The sequence below is a fragment of the Castor canadensis genome, chromosome 11 (assembly GCF_047511655.1).
Source record: "Castor canadensis chromosome 11, mCasCan1.hap1v2, whole genome shotgun sequence".
NCBI classification, from domain to species: domain Eukaryota; kingdom Metazoa; phylum Chordata; class Mammalia; order Rodentia; family Castoridae; genus Castor; species Castor canadensis.
Genome location: NC_133396.1, coordinates 134,864,430 through 134,882,847, shown reverse-complemented (window position 1 = coordinate 134,882,847; position 18,418 = coordinate 134,864,430). Strand labels below are relative to the sequence as shown.

At 34.9% G+C, this 18,418-nt stretch overlaps 1 protein-coding gene across 8 annotated transcripts in view; it reads right to left on the bottom strand.

The window, feature by feature from the left end:
- Window positions 1–18,418, bottom strand: part of Kcnt2 (potassium sodium-activated channel subfamily T member 2) — a 363,205-nt gene that overhangs the window by 200,432 nt on the left and 144,355 nt on the right. For all 8 annotated transcript variants that reach the window (XM_074048756.1, XM_074048753.1, XM_074048759.1 and 5 more), the window contains 2 exons: window positions 1,407–1,587; window positions 130–294 (listed from right to left, as the gene is read on the bottom strand). In XM_074048756.1, coding sequence (XP_073904857.1) covers window positions 130–294; window positions 1,407–1,587 — 346 coding nt within the window. The remainder of the gene's footprint in view (window positions 1–129; window positions 295–1,406; window positions 1,588–18,418) is intronic.

Here is an 18,418-nt window from a genome sequence, read left to right as displayed (position 1 = left end):
TTAGTCTTTCTAAATTTGGCCATATAAATAAAAATCCTCTAGAATGCAGACTGTACCACCATTTAATTGACTCTGACAATATGTTAGGAGATATGATCCAGTATTGTGCATAACATAATTTAGATGTACCTGTAGTCTTGGATGAGCATAGAACTCATTTAAAAAGTCCATCAATAAGTCAATCTTCAGTGAGCTGACACACAGAACAACGTGCTTTTCTGTCTGAGCTCTGTGCCGACTGTAGTTCCCACCTGACTTTTGTCTTTCCATCCACAAATAAGCCAACTGTTCAAACTGGGATGTATTTTCACATGTGAATTTAAAAAACAAAGAGGTAAGTGAAAAATAAGTGCTGTACATCTACTGTTCATTACACTCAATCTCTTAGATGGAGTTTATTGAGATAAAAATTATCAGTATTCCCTTCAAGAATGGATTTCCCCAGAGGTTACAAATGTCTCCCAGGGGCTTCAGGCCTCCAAAGAAACACATTAACATGATTTTATTATTACATCATATTGGGCCACTGATAGGTTTCTCCCTCTGCTTCATGTGCAATTGGGTATGTGATGTCGTGCAGTGAGCGAAAGGGAAAAGTGGAATTCGCACTTCTCCACATGCTTTTCCCCAGTTTTGCCCACACGCCATGCAGTAGGAGGAAGTCCTACCTGAGTACTCAGTGCCACATTCTAGGTGTGCAGTGGCTGAAACTCGATGGAAGAGGAGTGTACAAGAGAGGAACGGCAAGACAATGTGTCCTCAAATACACTGTGGCCAAAGTTGTATCATGGGCATGAAGTTTAATTTCCATTTACCCTATCCTGTTTCTAACTTGCTCATGTTTGGAGACTGATTCATATCTTTAATCACATTTTACATCTGGGTCCCTTTGTAAACTCCCTATTCACTGCCCCAAACACTATATAATATTTAGACTCTTTGTACAGATTTTTGTTTCAGATGACAATTTTCTGTCCATAAACAATTTTCAATCCATTTCAGTTTAAGGCTTACAGGTTTATTTTCAAGAACTAAGGGAAATCAACCCTTCCCAAATTTATTTCTTTACTTTATTTTCCTATAATTAAAAATTGTATACAAAAATTATAATTATCATATTAATCATATTAATATGATTAGTGTATATTTAAAAGAAAACATCTGGAATAACTGAAATGTTATATGAGCTATCAATTGTGATAGGAGTAAAAAAAAACTCAGTATTTCTAGTATAATGTAAAAAAGCATTTCTTAAATAATTTAAATAATTGATTAAATGGACTAATGGCAAACATTAATATATTACTGTTAGATAAATAAAACATTCTCTCTTTCTTATTAAATGTGAAATATTCAGTTTTATAAGACTTTCACATTTCTGTAAAATTTAACGAGGTTATGTTTACCTGTATTGGTAAAACCACAAGGGCCACACAGATCATAGCGACAACAAAAAGCTTGGAGGACCATGTTTCAGGAGTGACATCCCCAAAGCCCACAGTAGAAAATGTCACAATGCAGAAATAAAGGGAGTCAAAGAGATTCAGCTTCTTTCCTATTCGTTCCAGATGTTGGATTCCACAAATGCTAAAGAAGCAAATATACATGAAAATGAAAGCTTATAAACTGGAGACTTTATTTCTCATCACTGTTCTTAGAAAGCCAAAGTACATTTCATAAAGCCATTTTATAGTAGGTTTACAATATGTTTTTCCCACCAAAGTATAAATTTGAAGTTTTTTTTTATAGTAACCAGATATACTCTTATTTTGATTAATAGACAAAAATGTTAGCCTATCATAAAGTATAATTGCATGCATTATAGTCATTCAAGCAGTGAATAGACTGAATTTCATGAGTAACAACATTAAATGCATTTTTAAAAAATAGAGACCAGAAGTTACTAAACCTAATTCCAAAAAGAGACCAAAAGCTTTTTTAAAATTAATTTAGAGAGATATTTTAATGTTTATATATATAATACATATATGTAGAAGATACATATATAAATATATATACAGAGAGAGAGACATAAATGCACAGAGAGAGAGAGAGAGAGCCTTGACTTAACAACAGTCAAATGCCATATTTTGTATTTCCTTTCTGCCAAAACTTATGTTAGAATTTACTTGACATTGTAACCATACTGACAGGTTTAACCTTGAACATGTATTGAGTCTTGAGGGCTCCACCTTCATGACTGGATTGGTGATATTGGGGAAGTGGATCTGTTTCTATCAAAGTCATTTATCCCTTCTCTTATGCAATGTCTCTTTGTCCTCCCATATGTGACACTTTCCAACATGTTAAGATGCAACTACAAGGACCCCACCAGATGCCAGTACTTTGATAGTGAAGTCTCCAGAATTCCCAGTCTCCAGAATTATAGGCCAATACATTTCTGTTCATTACAAGTTCTTCAACCTCAAGCATCCTGTAGCAAAAAGCACCAAGTGACTCTCAAAATGAGTCCTTAAGTGGGACAACAAATACCAAGCAATTAATTGTGTAAAGAAAGAGAGCAGTCTAGCAACTATTATAAGGTGTCCCCAAATTATAATTACTAAAGTGGAATTAGAAATTTGATGTTTAAAAAGACACCAAAGGAGAATAAGACTATGAATAATAAATACATTATGCATGTTGGAGATACATACGACATTTGCAACATAAAAGTCAGTATACAATTGCTATAAATTGAATAATGATATAACCTCCAAAATTCATGTTGAAACCCAAATCCTCAATGGAGCAGTATTAAAACATGGAGTTTCTAGTAGGAGATTAATGATGAGTGTGAAGCCCTTGTCAGTGGACTTAACTATTTTATAAAAGGGCTGGAGAGAAAAAGCAAGGTTTTTTTAGCCCCATTGCCTTCTGCCATGTGAAGATACTGCAAGAAGATACCATCTTGGATGCAGAGAGAAGGCCCACCCTAGACATCAGTCCTGCTGAATCTCAATCAACCTGTCAGCCTCTGCAACTATTAGAAAGAAATTTCTCTTTCTCATAAATTATTCAGTCTCAGGAATTTTTGTGTAGCAGTAAGCCTATATAAATTCATTGAGAAGTAGAGTTTTGTTCTAATAGCTAAAAACATGAAGTAGCTTTGGAACTGCGTATAGACAGAAAAAGTCTAAATTGTTCTGAATGGAGTGCTAGGGACAATTTTGTGAGGGTTCAGAAGACAGAAAAGCATCAGATGTATTTTCTTGAAGATTACAGAGGAAATTATGGATAGAATGTTCGTAGAACTAGGGACTTAAAGGCCATTCTGATGAGTTCTTAGACAGAAATGAGAAATATTTTACTGGAAACCAGAGGAAAGGCCATCCTTAGTGCAGAGTGTCATAATGGCTGAATTATTTCACTGTCTTGGTGCTTTGTGAAAGGCAGGATTTAAGAGTGTTGCACTCAAGTACTTGGCAGAAGAAATCTCGACGTAAAAGTGTTCTGGGTGTTTCATGGCACCTCCTGTCTTTAGGCTAAATGACAGAAGAGAGAAATTGATTAAAAAATGGAAAATTCATCAAAATGGTAGCAGGATACAAAGATTTAGAAAAGCCTAAGTCTGGTCCGATTTCGACAAATAAAAATGTTGTCAGGAGAAAACAAGGGTGAGAGATTAATATGATAACAGAAAGCAGATGCTATTCATCCAGAATTGGCCCTGAAGGCATGTCAGAAATTTTTGAGACTACTCATATGACAGGCCAGGGTGGTCAGGTAGTGGGGAGTGACAGAACTCTTCCGAGGACTCTTTCAAGGCCCCTTATGCCTATGGCAAACAAGGTTTGTGCTCAGAACAGCCTCAGTTCTCTGATTGTGGCATTCTGGCACAGTGCTCCTAGGCTATCCCAGGCGTGATTCAAGTTCAGCTTCAAGGGTGGCTTGGACTGTGGATGCAGAGCACACAAGTGGAAAACTTTGGTCATGTCCACATAGTGCAAACTCTGCACCATGGAAGGGAGGGGAGGGGAGGGAAGGGGAGGGGAAGGAGGGGAAGCCAAGGAAAGGGAAGGGAAGGGAAGGGAATCAAGCACCAATACATGTTACAACATGGATAAACTGCAGAAACTTGCTGAGTGAAAGGATTCAGATGAAAAAACACATATGCTTCTGTTTATATGAAATATCCAGAAAAGAGACATAAAGCAGATCAGTGGTTGCCTGGGACTGATGGTGGGAACATGATGATGGAAATGTTCTAAATATGGATTATGGTGCTTGCTGCACAACCCAGTAAATATGTTAAAATATGATTGAATTTACATTTAAAATGAATGAATTCGATGATGTGTAAATTATGCTTTTATAAAGCTGTCAAAAATCAGTGTATGATTTTTGCACACCCACTATGGGATTCTGCATTCAATAGCAGACAACTCAATCATGGTGATCATGAAGAAATAAAGGCATATTTAATGTTTCAATTCCAGTAATTAATTTCCCAAACTTTTAAGATAATCTCCAATTTTCCTAAGTTATATATCATAAATATTCAATTATCTTAAACCTTTTCTTTATAACTTGGAAGTACAACATGGTGCTTAGTTAGGTAGCAGGGTAGACATACAGTCAGGGACTGAAGACAGAATATTGGATGTGTAATCATTTTATTTCTGAAGATGAAATTTTTGTTTATTGTTTTGTTTAACTCCAGGTCTCCAATATGATTCAGCAAAGTTTGCTTAGGAATTTTGTGTAAGCCACAGAACACCCAAACCAAGGAGCTGCTTCCTATCATTTTATTGCTCAGCTGCCCATATGTAGAAGGGCCAAGCCTATTATGAGGGCATTCAGATGGAGCCTTCTCTACCCAGAGACAAGAAATGGATGATAGCAATAGACACTCCTGTGGAGTTAGATCTTATAAAACTTTATTCATAATAAGATATGTTTATATGTTAAAGAATGTAAAACTTATGCATAACTTTTATACTTCACTAGAAAATAGAATGAAAAAGGAAGTACTTAAGTTACATATTTCTAAGGATTCAAATGGTCTCTGAGAGCTTGCTATGTTTTGCTTGGGTCTTTGTCAAAAGTTAATCTCTGATGGCAGATAAAATATTTATTTCCTAATTCAGACATGTGTTCATCTAGACTTAAATTACCAGAAAAGTCTCCCACTGTGCTTCTTAGGCATCAGTCTGCCCCTTTTAAAATGTAATTTAAACACATAATGGTCATTTTCATATTATTTAAACACAGACTACACATGGCTCAATTTCAGGTTCAAAAACAGCCAACAGAGTACCACTGATTAAAGCACATTCTTTAGTTTGTGATTATAGATTACTATAATAGCTGCCCTGCCAGAGCAGCATAGCCCCCTGGACAGACTGACCTCCACCCGGGGAAAAAAGAGAAACTGAGTAATAAGCAATAAAAACAATAAAGACATGTGGGAAAGAGGGTGGGGCGCACTGAGTGCCGACAATTGGGGGAAGGGAATCCTTCCCGGGACTGTAAATAAACAAGCCGGGCTGGCTGGGAGGCTCTGGTTGGAGCAGGGCGCGTGCCCAGCAACCAGGAGCAGGAAAGCTTGTGAGAGTGGTGGAAGGAGGAAAACTCCACAAGAGAGGAGGGAAGACCCACTTCCCACATGAACTGTAAACAAACATGGCGGCTGGCAGGAGCAGCAGCACTGCCCAGTAATCAGGAGCAGGAAAGCCTGAGAAAGTGGTGGTGGGAGGAAAACTCCACAGGAGAGGGGGGAAGACCCACCTCCCACATGAACTGTAAATAAACACGCAGGCCTGAGAACGTGGGTGCAGTGTCACCTTTCCCAGTGCTTGGAAAGGGAAAAGCTTGTAGCAGAGGCTCCCACACAGGAGAACTCTGAGCAAACAAAGCCTGCGGGGCCAGGTGAGTGTGAAGCTCACCCCTGAGATTTGCATAAATAACGCCGCAGCTACAGCAGGCTGACAGCAGCGGGGCAGGCAAGCCACAGCCGCAGATACCATTCTCAGAACTGTCTCCAGACGTGTTTTTTTCTCTTTTTCTCCCTACCTTTGATGAGAGAACAACCGAATTACACCTGCATGATGATAAACTTACTGAAACTGTATTGCATTTGAACTTGGGACATTTGGTGGGGTTTGTGTGTGTGTGTGTGTGTGTGTGTGTGTGTGTGTGTGAGTGTGTAGTTTTGTTCTACTTTATGCATCCCCTTTGATGAGACAACTACAGAAAAACATCTGAGGCACCATCTCCAGGATTGGAGACTGAGACAGACACCCAAATTATTAAGACTGAAACTTCATTGCATTTGAACTTGGAGGTTTTGTGGTTTTTTGTTTTTTTTTTTTTAATTTTCTATTTTTCATTTTATTTTAATTAATTTTTATATATAGATATTTCTTTCATTTACTTATTTTTAATTTTTATTCTTATCTTTTTTTTTTATTTTTGATTTTCAGTCCTCTGTCTCTCTAATGTCTGTTCAGCTTACTGTAGATTAGTACACTAACACTTCCTGTTTATACTTTTGAAACCTTCTTGTCTGATACCTTGTTCTGTTTTCTCCTTCCAGTCTGTGTATTTGCTTTTACTTTTTCTTTAACTTCTTGCTTTCCATCTCCTCTCACCCTTCCATTCTAAATATTACCATTGTTATTATTACAAGCTAGAAAATACTTAATTGCACACAGTACAGGGACAGTAACAACACCAAAAACAATGACAGGAAGACAGAAAAAACAGGAAAACCAGTTTCCCCACAGCAAAAAATTAGTACAGGAACCAGAGGGGAATGAAGAAAACAGATACTCAGATCCAGACTCCAACAAAATGAAGATAAACTATGCCAAAGGACCAAATGAAGCCTACAAGAATAATTTAAAAGAAGACATACTACAGGTACTCAATGAGAATTTTATAGAGATGATACTGGATAGGGTCAACCAAAATGTACAGGAGACACTCAAGAAATACCAAGACAACAAAAATAGAGAATTTGAAAAAGCAAAAGAAGAAATAAAGGAAACCATAGAAGAACTGTATAAACACCAAAGTGAAACAGAAAACATGATGAATAAACAGATAAATGAACTCAGGACAAAAATAGACAACATTAAAGAGGAAACCACCCAGGATATGGAAAACCTCAGAAAAAAGAACGAAACAGAACTGCAAAACAAAACGGAACGCCAATCCAGCAGAATAGAACAAACAGAAGACAGAATCTCAGAACTTGAAGATGAAATGGTAATTAAAGGAAAAACCAAAGAACTGTTAATTAAACAACTCAAGACCTGTGAAAAGAAAATGCAAGAACTCACTGACTCCATCAAAAAACCAAACTTGAGAATTATGGGCTCGAAGAAGGAGAAGAGGTGCAAACTAAGGGAATGCATAATATATTCAACAAAATAATAACAGAAAATTTCCCAAATCTAGAGAAAGATATTCCCATACAGATGAAAGAGGCCTCCAGGACACCAAACAGACCAGATCAAAATAGAACTACCCCATGACATATCATCATTAAAACAACAAATTCAGAAACTAAGGAACGAATACTGAAGGCTATAAGAGAGAAAAAACAAGTAACATACAAAGGTAAACCCATCAAAATCATAGCAGACTTCTCAACAGAAACATTAAAAGCAAGAAGAGCATGGGGTGAGATCTTCCGGGCACTGAATGAAAATAACTTCAACCCCAGGATACTCTACCCAGCAAAACTATCATTCAAAATACATGGAGCAATAAAAGTCTTCCATGATAAGCAGAAACTAAAACAATATGTGACCACAAAGCCACCACTACAAAAGATTCTTCAAGGAATTCTGCACACAGAAAGTGAAACACAACATAACCATGAAAGCACAGGCAGCACCAAACCACAGGAAAAGAAAAAGCAAGACAGTAGAGAGTAACCTCAACTTAGGTACATACAATCAAACCTTCAAACAACTAAGACAACTAAATGACAAGAATCACCACATACCTATCAGGACTAACACCTAATGTTACTGGACTTAATTCACCCATCAAAAGGCACTGCTTGACGAAATGGATTAAAAAAGAAGATTCAACAATTTGTTGCTTACAGGAGACCCATCTCGCCAACAGAAATACGCATAGGCTTAGGATGAAAGGCTGGAAGAAGATTTACCAAGCCAATGGCCCCCGAAAACAGGCAGGAGTAGCAATACTTACCTCTGACAAAGTAGAATTCAAACCTACATTGATTAAACGAGATAAAGAAGGACATTCCATACTAATAAAAAGGGAAATAGACCAAAAGGAAATAATAATCATCAACCTGTATGCACCCAATGTCAACGCACCCAATTTCATCAAACATACCCTGAAAGACCTAAAAGCATATAAAAACTCCAACACAGTGGCTATGGGAGACTTAACACCCCATTATCATCAATAGATAGGTCATCCAAACAAAAACTCAATAAAGAAATTCAAGATCTAAAATATGCAATAGATCAAGTGGACCTACTTGATGTCTACAGAACATTTCATCCAACTTCTACACAATATACATTCTTCTCAGCTGCCCATGGAACCCTCTCCAAAATAGATTATATCCTAGGGCACAAAGCAAATCTCAGCAAATATAAGAAAATAGAAATTATACCGTGCATACTATCTGATCACAATGCAGTAAAACTAGATCTCAACAACAAAAATAAAGACAAAAAACGTGCAAACAGCTGGAAACTAAATAACTCATTACTTAATGAACAATGGATCATCGAAGAAATAAAAGAGGAAATTAAGAAGTTCCTGGAAGTCAATGAAAATGAAAACACAACCTACCGGAACCTATGGGACACAGCTAAGGCAGTCCTGAGAGGAAAGTTTATAGCCATAAGTGCATATATTAAAAAGACTGAAAGATGCCAAAGCAATGACCTAATGATACATCTCAAACTCCTAGAAAAACAAGAACAAGCAAATCCCAAAACAAATAGAAGGAGAGAAATAATAAAAATAAGAGCTGAAATCAACGAAATAGAAACCAATAAAACCATACAAAGAATGAATGAAACAAAAAGTTGGTTCTTTGAAAAAATAAACAAGATCGATAGACCTCTGGCAAACCTGACTAAAGTGAGGAGAGAAAAAACGCAAATTAGTAGAATCAGGAATGCAAAAGGGGAGATAACAACAAATACCATGGAAGTCCAGGAAATCATCAGAGACTACTTCGAGAACCTATATTCAAATGAATTTGAAAATCTTAAAGAAATGGACATATTTCTAGATACATATGATCATCCCAAACTGAACCAAGAGAAAATTAATCACCTGAATAAATCTATATCACAAAATGAAATTGAAGCAGCAATCAAGAGTCTCCCCAAAAAGAAAAGTCTAGGACCTGATGGATTCTCTGGTGAATTCTATCAGACCTTTAAAGAAGAACTGACACCAACCCTCCTTAAACTGCTCCACGAAATAGAAAGGGAAGGAAAAACTTCCTAACACATTTTATGAAGCCAGTATTACACTTATCCCAAAACCAGGCAAAGACACCTCCAAATAGGAGAACTATAGGCCAATCTCCTTAATGAACATTGATGCAAAAATCCTCAACAAAATAATGGCAAACCAAATTCAGCAACACATCAAAAAGATTATTCACCATGACCAAGTCAGCTTCATCCCAGGGATGCAGGGGTGGTTCAACATACGAAAATCAATAAATGTAATAAACCACATTAACAGAAGCAAAGACAAAAACCACTTGATCATCTCAATAGACGCAGAAAAAGCCTTTGATAAGATCAACACCATTTCATGAAAAAAGCTCCAAGAAAACTAGGAATAGAAAAAAAGTACCTCAACATTACAAAAGCTATATATGACAAACCTACAGCCAGCATTATACTTAACGAAGAAAAACTGAAACCATTCCCTCTAAAATCAGGAGCCAGACAAGGATGCCCACTATCTCCACTCCTATTCAACGAAGAAAAACTGAAACCATTCCCTCTAAAATCAGGAGCCAGACAAGGATGCCCACTATCTCCACTCCTATTCAACATAGTACTGGAATTCCTAGCCAGAGCAATTAGGTGAGAAGAAGAAATAAAAGGAATACAAGTAGGAATACATGATCCTATACCTTAAAGACAAGTAGGAATACATGATCCTATACCTTAAAGACCCAAAAAACACAACAATGGGATTGGACTTTGAGCACATGATAAAAGTGAGAGCACACAAGGGAGGGGTGAGGATAGGTAAGACACCTAAAAAATAAGCTAGCATTTGTTGCCCTTAACGCAGAGAAACTAAAGCAGATACCTTAAAAGCAACTGAGGCCAACAGGAAAAGGGGACCAGGAACTAGAGAAAAGGTTAGATCAAGAAGAATTAACCTAGAAGGTAACACACACGCACAGGAAATCAATGTGAGTCAACTCCCTGTATAGCTATCCTTATCTCAACCAGCAAAAATCCTTGTTCCTTCCTATTATTGCTTATACTCTCTCTACAACAAAATTAGAAGTAAGGGCAAAATAGTTTCTGCTGGGTATTGAGGGGGTGGGGGGGAGAGGGAGGGGGTGGAGTGGGTGGTAAGGGAGGGGGTGGGGGCAGGGGGGAGAAATGACCCAAGCCTTGTATGCACATATGAATAATAAAAAAAAAAAAACCAAAAAATAAAAAAATAAATAGCTGCCCTGATTGTCATCATCATTTTGTAATAATGGTATCATCATCCCTTCCCATCAAGATGGGAAGGCTCTGAATACAGTTCTAGAATCTGAGGCCTGACTTCTTTTGATCAATAAATAATGGTGGAAGGGACACCATGTGGTTGCAGATCCTAGGCCTTAAAGTACCTTGTCAATTGTTTCTTTCTTAATACCCTAAAAACACCATATAGTGAAGAAGCATGGCACAGTTTCCTATAGGCCATGTGTTAACACAGCACAAAAGCCAGATATAAGAGTGAAGCTGTCTTGGACCCTCCATTTGTCAGGCTACCAGATGACTAAAGTTGAAAGAGTAAGTGTGAGTGAAACTAGAAGAAAGCCTGCCTTTTTTGTCAACCACAGAATTGTGAAAAATATCAAATTGTGCTGCTTTAAGCCACAGAGTTTAAGAGTAGATGTTGCATGTATTTTATTGTTAGTGGTACTAGGGTTTGAACTCAGGATATTGCACGTGCTGGGCAGGTTCTCTACCACTTGGGCCAGGTCCCCAGCATCCCTAGATTAGCTTATCATACAACAATAGATACCTGGTACCTACAGAATCATGTACTCTGCAACTGAACATAAATGTTTTGAACTTTTATCTCACTTATCTCCCTTTCTCTTACTTTTTAAATTATTGATTTATATAATATAACCCTTGTCTCTCTTATGTATACCTGTGCCCCAATCTATTCCTTTCAACCTTTCAAAAGCCCTCTCTGTCCAATATTGAATGCAAATTCAGCTTCCATTTTGAAGGCCCACCTCAAATATAACCTGCTTCATCAAGTCTTCAGTGAACATCAAGTTAGAGGACTCCCACTGAATTCCTGGAGCACATATCAACCCAAGGCTTGGGTAACTGATCTTTCACAAAAATATTTGTATATAGTATTTAATATGCATAACCCCCTACTCAAATATTTTCTATCATGGTAGCATTATGTATATTTTTATTCCCTACAGATCTCAAAAAGTACATATAAACTACCTATAATATGTTAAATGAACAAAGCAATAACTGGTTAAATTATTCTCAACTATTATATATGCATGCAAAAAATATTCCACACATATATTTGAGTTTCTTTTTTACTGCATAACAAAATCACCAAAGCATTGTGACTTAAAACAGTAACAGTTCATCATGTCACATGATTTTGTGGGTTGGATGGGAAGTTTCTCAAGCTTTCTTGGGCTCATGGTGGGGACTGAATTCAGCTAGAGGCCTGCTCACTCTTGTACTTGATGGGCAGTGTTCACCATTGACTGGAGTTCCATGATTCTTCTTATTCTCCAATTCACTCTACTGGCTTCCTTGCTGGTAACAGTACAGCTTTTAAAAAGGATCAAGATGGAAACTGCAAGTCCATTAAAGACTTCACTTTTATCTGCTCTAATCTATTTATCAAACTAAGTCAAAGGCCAGCTTACGTCAAAGATGTTTGAAAATCTATTTCTTCATGAGATGTGATGCGTAATATTGCAGATATGATTTTCAATCTGCCATACCATATAAGTGACAATACTTACCCTGATATGCAGTTACACAAAATGAATAGGTATCTGCTGTAGAATATAGGGCCTATTGTTAATAATATAGTACTGTGCATTTTAAAATAAGTCAGAAGGATAGTTCTCATATTTTTTAATTATTCCTTTATTCACATGGATAGTTCTCATATTAAGGACTATCACCATGCATGTGCACATGCACACACGCACACACAAGCAAATCACAAAGAACAGAAGTTTTGGGAGGTAATGGACAAGTTTAGTTTCTTGATCAGGGCTTTTGTGTCATAGGTGTATGCATACATCAAACTCATTAAATATATATATTAAATATGTGCAATTTTGTAGATTGATTCAATAAACCATAAAGTAAGCACATTTTTGCCACAGGAGGCAGATGCAATACTGTATAATCTTTTCAAGTTTCTAACAAACTATTGATCAACATCACCTGAAATATTCAAGCACTATAAGCAAACAAACCAGATTTCCCTCTCCCTAGTAATTAGTACTTAACTTCTGCATTGGTTTCAGTTAGGGACACATAAATAAGATGGTAAATTAAAAATTTGGAAATATGAAATTCACATGGCTTATTAAAATTTGTCTGTCTTGTATAGAATATAAATAGATTATATAGTTAAAAACTCATTCTAAGTGTTTTGTTACAAAATGAATATTAAGACATAAGAAGTTGAGTAAGATGTCAGAGTCAAAACTGCTTGGATTCACATTATATGACCAGACTATCATTTTCTAATACCTATTGGAAAGTATGCACCATGGGAAAATATGCCTCCATGCTGGATTCAATATTATTTGCTTAGAGTCAACACAACAGAGGATACTTTGAAAAAATAAAGACTAACTTTATTGTTCTGTGCTAGTCATTCAAATATAATATTTTTAGATTATCATAAGCTATCTTTTAAAAAATGATTCAGCTGATTGTTGGAAGGGAAGACAAGAAGCTGTGTGTTTGGGATAAGTAAGCAGATTGTTACTTTATGATATCATATAGACAAGACAATTGGAGTATTGCAGACATCCTTGATTGCATTATGCACAAAAAATTAATTTTTAACTCACATAGTAGTTGTTTTGCCTATAATGCTGAATCTTATAAAGTACAATGTAAAGAAGCTATTTGGTGACTATAATGCATTTTAATGTAGATTAGTATCTTATTTCATTCATGGATGCATTTGGAGTCAAAATTAAATGAAAATTGACTTCTGGTTAATAATTATTTTATTACTGCACATGGAAATTATTTTAGAGATGTCCATACATTTTCTGATGTTATTTAAAAACATGCTTATATTCAGAATCAAAATATCCTATGTTACCTTTCTTTTAAAAGAGATGTATGTTTTGTCACTTAAGACCACACTAAGCCATTTAAATTAAAACTTAAATTGATAGGAGATGAAGAACTCAATAATGCAGAATTTAAAATGTTAATAACCATAGTTTGTGGGTATTAAGAAGCACTTTAACTTTGTATTTTCTAATATTCAAATTTCATACCACTTTGTGACTAAGCAGTTATCGCTATCTAAGTCTAAGTTTGCCTAAAATACTTTTGCTTTACTAGGTACCTAATTGTAACCAATTTTTTATTATCCTTTATTCTTTGCCTAAGTATTTTAAGTAATTTAGTGCAACTTAAAATACAAAAGTAAGCAAAAATTGTATATTCTTTTAAACTTGTTTTGCTTACTATACATAAAAGTTAGTCAAATTCATGTACAGTGATTGACTTTTAAGCAGAAAATTACAAATGAATATCATTTTCTTAAAATTTCTCTATTATAAAAACACCTCTAGCTTGGTATAAGATAAGTAGGTGCTGTAAAATATAAATTAAATATTTCACATTGGAAAATGTTTACAAATACCACAAAACTTAGTCCCATTTATTCAAAAAATTAATTCATTGATGACTTAGTGGAGCCAGGCATTGTGTTGTATGTTACAGATGCAGATAAAAATAGGACAGGGCTCTTTCACTAAAGTCCACATAAAAAGGAGTCTCTAAAATCTGAACTGAGTGACAGTTGTTTCTGTCTTACAGTGGTACTGCTAATAATTAACATTCAAACATTTTTTACTTGCTCAGTGCTAACCTAGGGAAATTATTTAAGCAGTTTAAACCTCAAACTCAATTGCAAAATAAATGTAATAATGTTAACTTTTTTATTGGGTAGTATGAGAATTAAATGAACTAATGCTCTGTGAAATGCATGTCACAGAATCATGTTCCATGAATTCAGTAATAATTTTGTTACTTATTTCCAGACTCTGTTTGGGAGATACAGATGTCTAAAAATGAATCAAATATAAGGACCAAAATAAATGCTCAAAGGAACTACAAAGCCTTTGTTTTTCTATTATATAAGAAATGAATGCTATCAATAAGAATAAAATCAGGGTTACAGTGAAAGAAAGCAATTAGAAAATTGTGTCTATTTCTCTTTCCTGTGTATGTATTACCAGAATTATTAGCAGAAGAAAATCATCTATAGATTAATAAACAGCTGTAGTCTTGTCCAATCCTTTATCAATCTTACGAGTTCCAACTGATACAGAAGTGGAAATACAGGTGAACAGAGGCTCCATAAAAGAAAACAGTTAGGTATTTTGCAAGGTAAACCCATAATCTTTAACTATTTAGAAAGAGTAATCATTGTGAGATTAGATGACCTTTGGATATGTCGATGTCATCATTTACACAAACTGACAATTCTTGGTAAGGAGGCATGAGGGAAAAAAGAAAAAGGATTAGGCACTATTTTTGGGTCAAAATATCAAACATGATTTGTTTTACTGGGATACTTTGTCATTGAGTTTATGTAAATGAAATAATTTAATTTATATCTTACACATGTATATTTATACCATTCACTGAGCTATGTAAAAATAAGTACATCATTAAATAGCAATATTTTAAAATTTAAATGTTAAAAATTTTTTAAATTCCAATAGGATTTTCTTTTTTATTATTTTACACATATGCTCACACTCACTTTAATATTTATATAGATATTTAATTTTATGTGACTTATGGATCTTATATATTACGGAGGTTAAATATACTTATCTTTGAAATTCTGTGTATCTTAGGAACAAGAATTCCCTCATGTCATATTTATTTTTCTGTATAATCATGGTCAATATTCACAATATTGAGCTTAAACCAGTCTTTAAAAACTAATTCACACAGCATTTGTGCATATGGGAATTTGGCTTCATACAAATATTAATGTCTATTTTAAATAGCACTACTACAAAAAAATTCTTTAGAGGTTCTATTGCATATAGAATCTTATATAACCTTACAAATTCCATCTCAGTAGGGATTGTATTGCACAGTCTTTCAGTTTTTCTAAAATTAAAGTAAATATCCATTAAAATTATTAAATTATATAGGTCAAAACACAAAGTAGTCACAACTATTTGCTACAAACAAATATCTGCAAAATAGCTAAATACCCTGGGGATTTTCACATATTCTAATTTAATCAATATAGACAAGAGATAGAACACATGACTAAAACCATATGAAAAAAATAGAACTCTCAAGCTGTGAGATGTTCTATTTGTTTTTAGACCAACATTTACTGATTTCTCTATATAATTATGGCTATCAATGGTGAAAGACAGGGAGTAATAACATAACATAACGAATACTAGGGAAAATTTTGTATGTGGAAGTAAAAATTATTTCTTTTTATTGGTTTAAGCTTTCTCTTTTCTGTTTTTTATAAACTTTTTAAAGATACAATTCATTATATAGGGGGAATTCATAGTGACAATTCCAATTAGACTTATATTGTATACTATTTACATTGCCCCCATCATGTCTCCTTCAACCCCCTCCCTGCCCCACTTAAAGCAATCGTAAGAGATTTCTTAGTTCTGTTTCATATAGTTATATGAAGTCCACCAAATTATTTCATTCTAATAGAAAAACATGTAGTCCCTGAAGTTTTTGTTTGTGTTTTAAAATGCAACATTTTACAAGTACTCCATCTCTATCCTGCATTTAAATTTGATCTACATAAAATCCCCTAAGGTTGTGTTTTGCCAAAACCTACCATTCCTTTCACAGATGCACAAGAATCATCATTCCTTGTTATTTACTAACTTCCCACAAATCTGAAACATAAGCACTTTTAATAAGAGGAAGATTATAAATACAAGTCTACAACCATCCTACTGAATGCTCGATAAGCACTGAAGAAGCTTTGCTATGCTGGGAACTGGGAGAATGAGACACATTTTGTTCATGAGTACTACAATTATTTGAAACTTGAATCACCAAACTGAGCATGCCACATGGAAAGGAAGACTCAAAAGTGTAACTTGTTTAATAAATCAAAATTCCAGTTTTTTAACTAAAATACTGTACTATTAAATCTCATTAAGAATAATTTTCAATAAAGAAACTATCCAACACCTATGCAAAACTCTCAGACAACCAAGTTAACTAAAAAAGAACTAGACACATTGTGTAGTAAAAATCTACAGCCATAATACAGATCATACCAGATATTTAATTTCTGGTTACCCTTTTAAATAAGAAACAAATATCAAGAAGGTATTTGTTTCCTTGGTCTCACTGGAAGTAAATAGCCTTCAATTATATATATATATATATATATATACATATACGCAAATATGTATGTATATATGTATGTATATTTATATTTGGCAGTACTGGGGATTGAATCTAGGGCCTTGTGTATGCTACAAGAGCTCTACCAGTCCTAATGTCTTAACTTATTCATTTTCAACCTACATTTTTTGCTTTCTTTCTTCAGGGCATAAGATAGAAATTTTCTAAAACTATAAAAACCACATGAAAGCATTCTTTTTTTGTGTTAAACTTCAATAGGATGTACACACAGTCCACAACCTGTCCTATTGATTATATTTCTTTTAACAAAATTATGTTAAATTGCATTATTACATTTCCTCTTCTTCATCATTAATGATTCAAACAAAACAAAAACACCTGCTGAACAGTGAGTGAGTAAAGATTTTATAACTATCTGTCTGTGTGTCATTACTACTATACTTAACACAGATGGAATTAGTGTGGTTATTTTGTTCATGGTAGGAAGGATGGATCTTTCATTGAATAATGTTTTGTTTGTTTGAATTCATTTCAATCCTTCGATGATCATGTACACATATTCATACATGAAAATGTATTAAGAAACATGTACTATATCAAAACAGAAGATGTATTTCCCATATGAATTGTGAAAGAAAAATAGACATATCAAAAGACAAGACAATGAGAAAAGAAAGATAATCAAAATAGATTAAGCCAGGTGAAAATGAGGAGACAGAATCATTGTCAAAGGTAATTATATCATACAGTCAAGAGTCAAATAAACTCCTGTTGGGCACCAGTGGCTCACACCTGTAATCCTGGCTAATTGAGGGGATAAGATTTGAGAGGATCAAGCTCCAGGCCAGCCTGGAACAAATATAGATCCCATTTCAATAAAAATTTGGGTGTTGTGACACAAGTCTGTCACCTCAGTGACAGCAGGAAGCTTAAGATAAGAAGGTCACAGTCCAGGCTGGTCTGGACACAGGTGAGTACCTATCTCCAAAATAACCAGAGCAAAAAAAAAAAAAAAAGAAAAAAACATGGCTTCAGTAGAGCACCTGACTTAGCAAGCTTGCAGCAGTAAGTGCAAACCCCAGCAGCACTGTCACACTTCCCAAAAATCAATCAATCAACTCCCATTGTGAGAACTCCAATATTAAGAAAATAAACCCTCTTAGAAAGATGGGGATTCTTCTTGTTACCAACAATGCTACTGTAATAGCAAACTATCATGGATAGTTTGTATAACAAACTATTATGGAAAACAAGGTAGATAAACTTGCTGAGTTTTCATTTATTATTCTCAGTTCCTATTAATAAATGAAAATATTTTTATTTATTCATTTTGCTCCCTGGAAAACTTTAGGGGCTATTCTCTCCTAAAGTCACCATACAAGCTCCCGTTATTTTAATTATGCTATTATAGATCATGGCATATGTAAAAGTTTTGCATTACTTGTTCACCTGTGTATTGAATGATACTAAGTTTCAGGCACACTAGAAAGTTACTAAATACTGGCAAAAGCAGTGGTACATAAGACTCAGCATGACTGCTTCCTTGATAAGACTTAAGAGTTTAGAGAGCAGAAAATGATGACTAA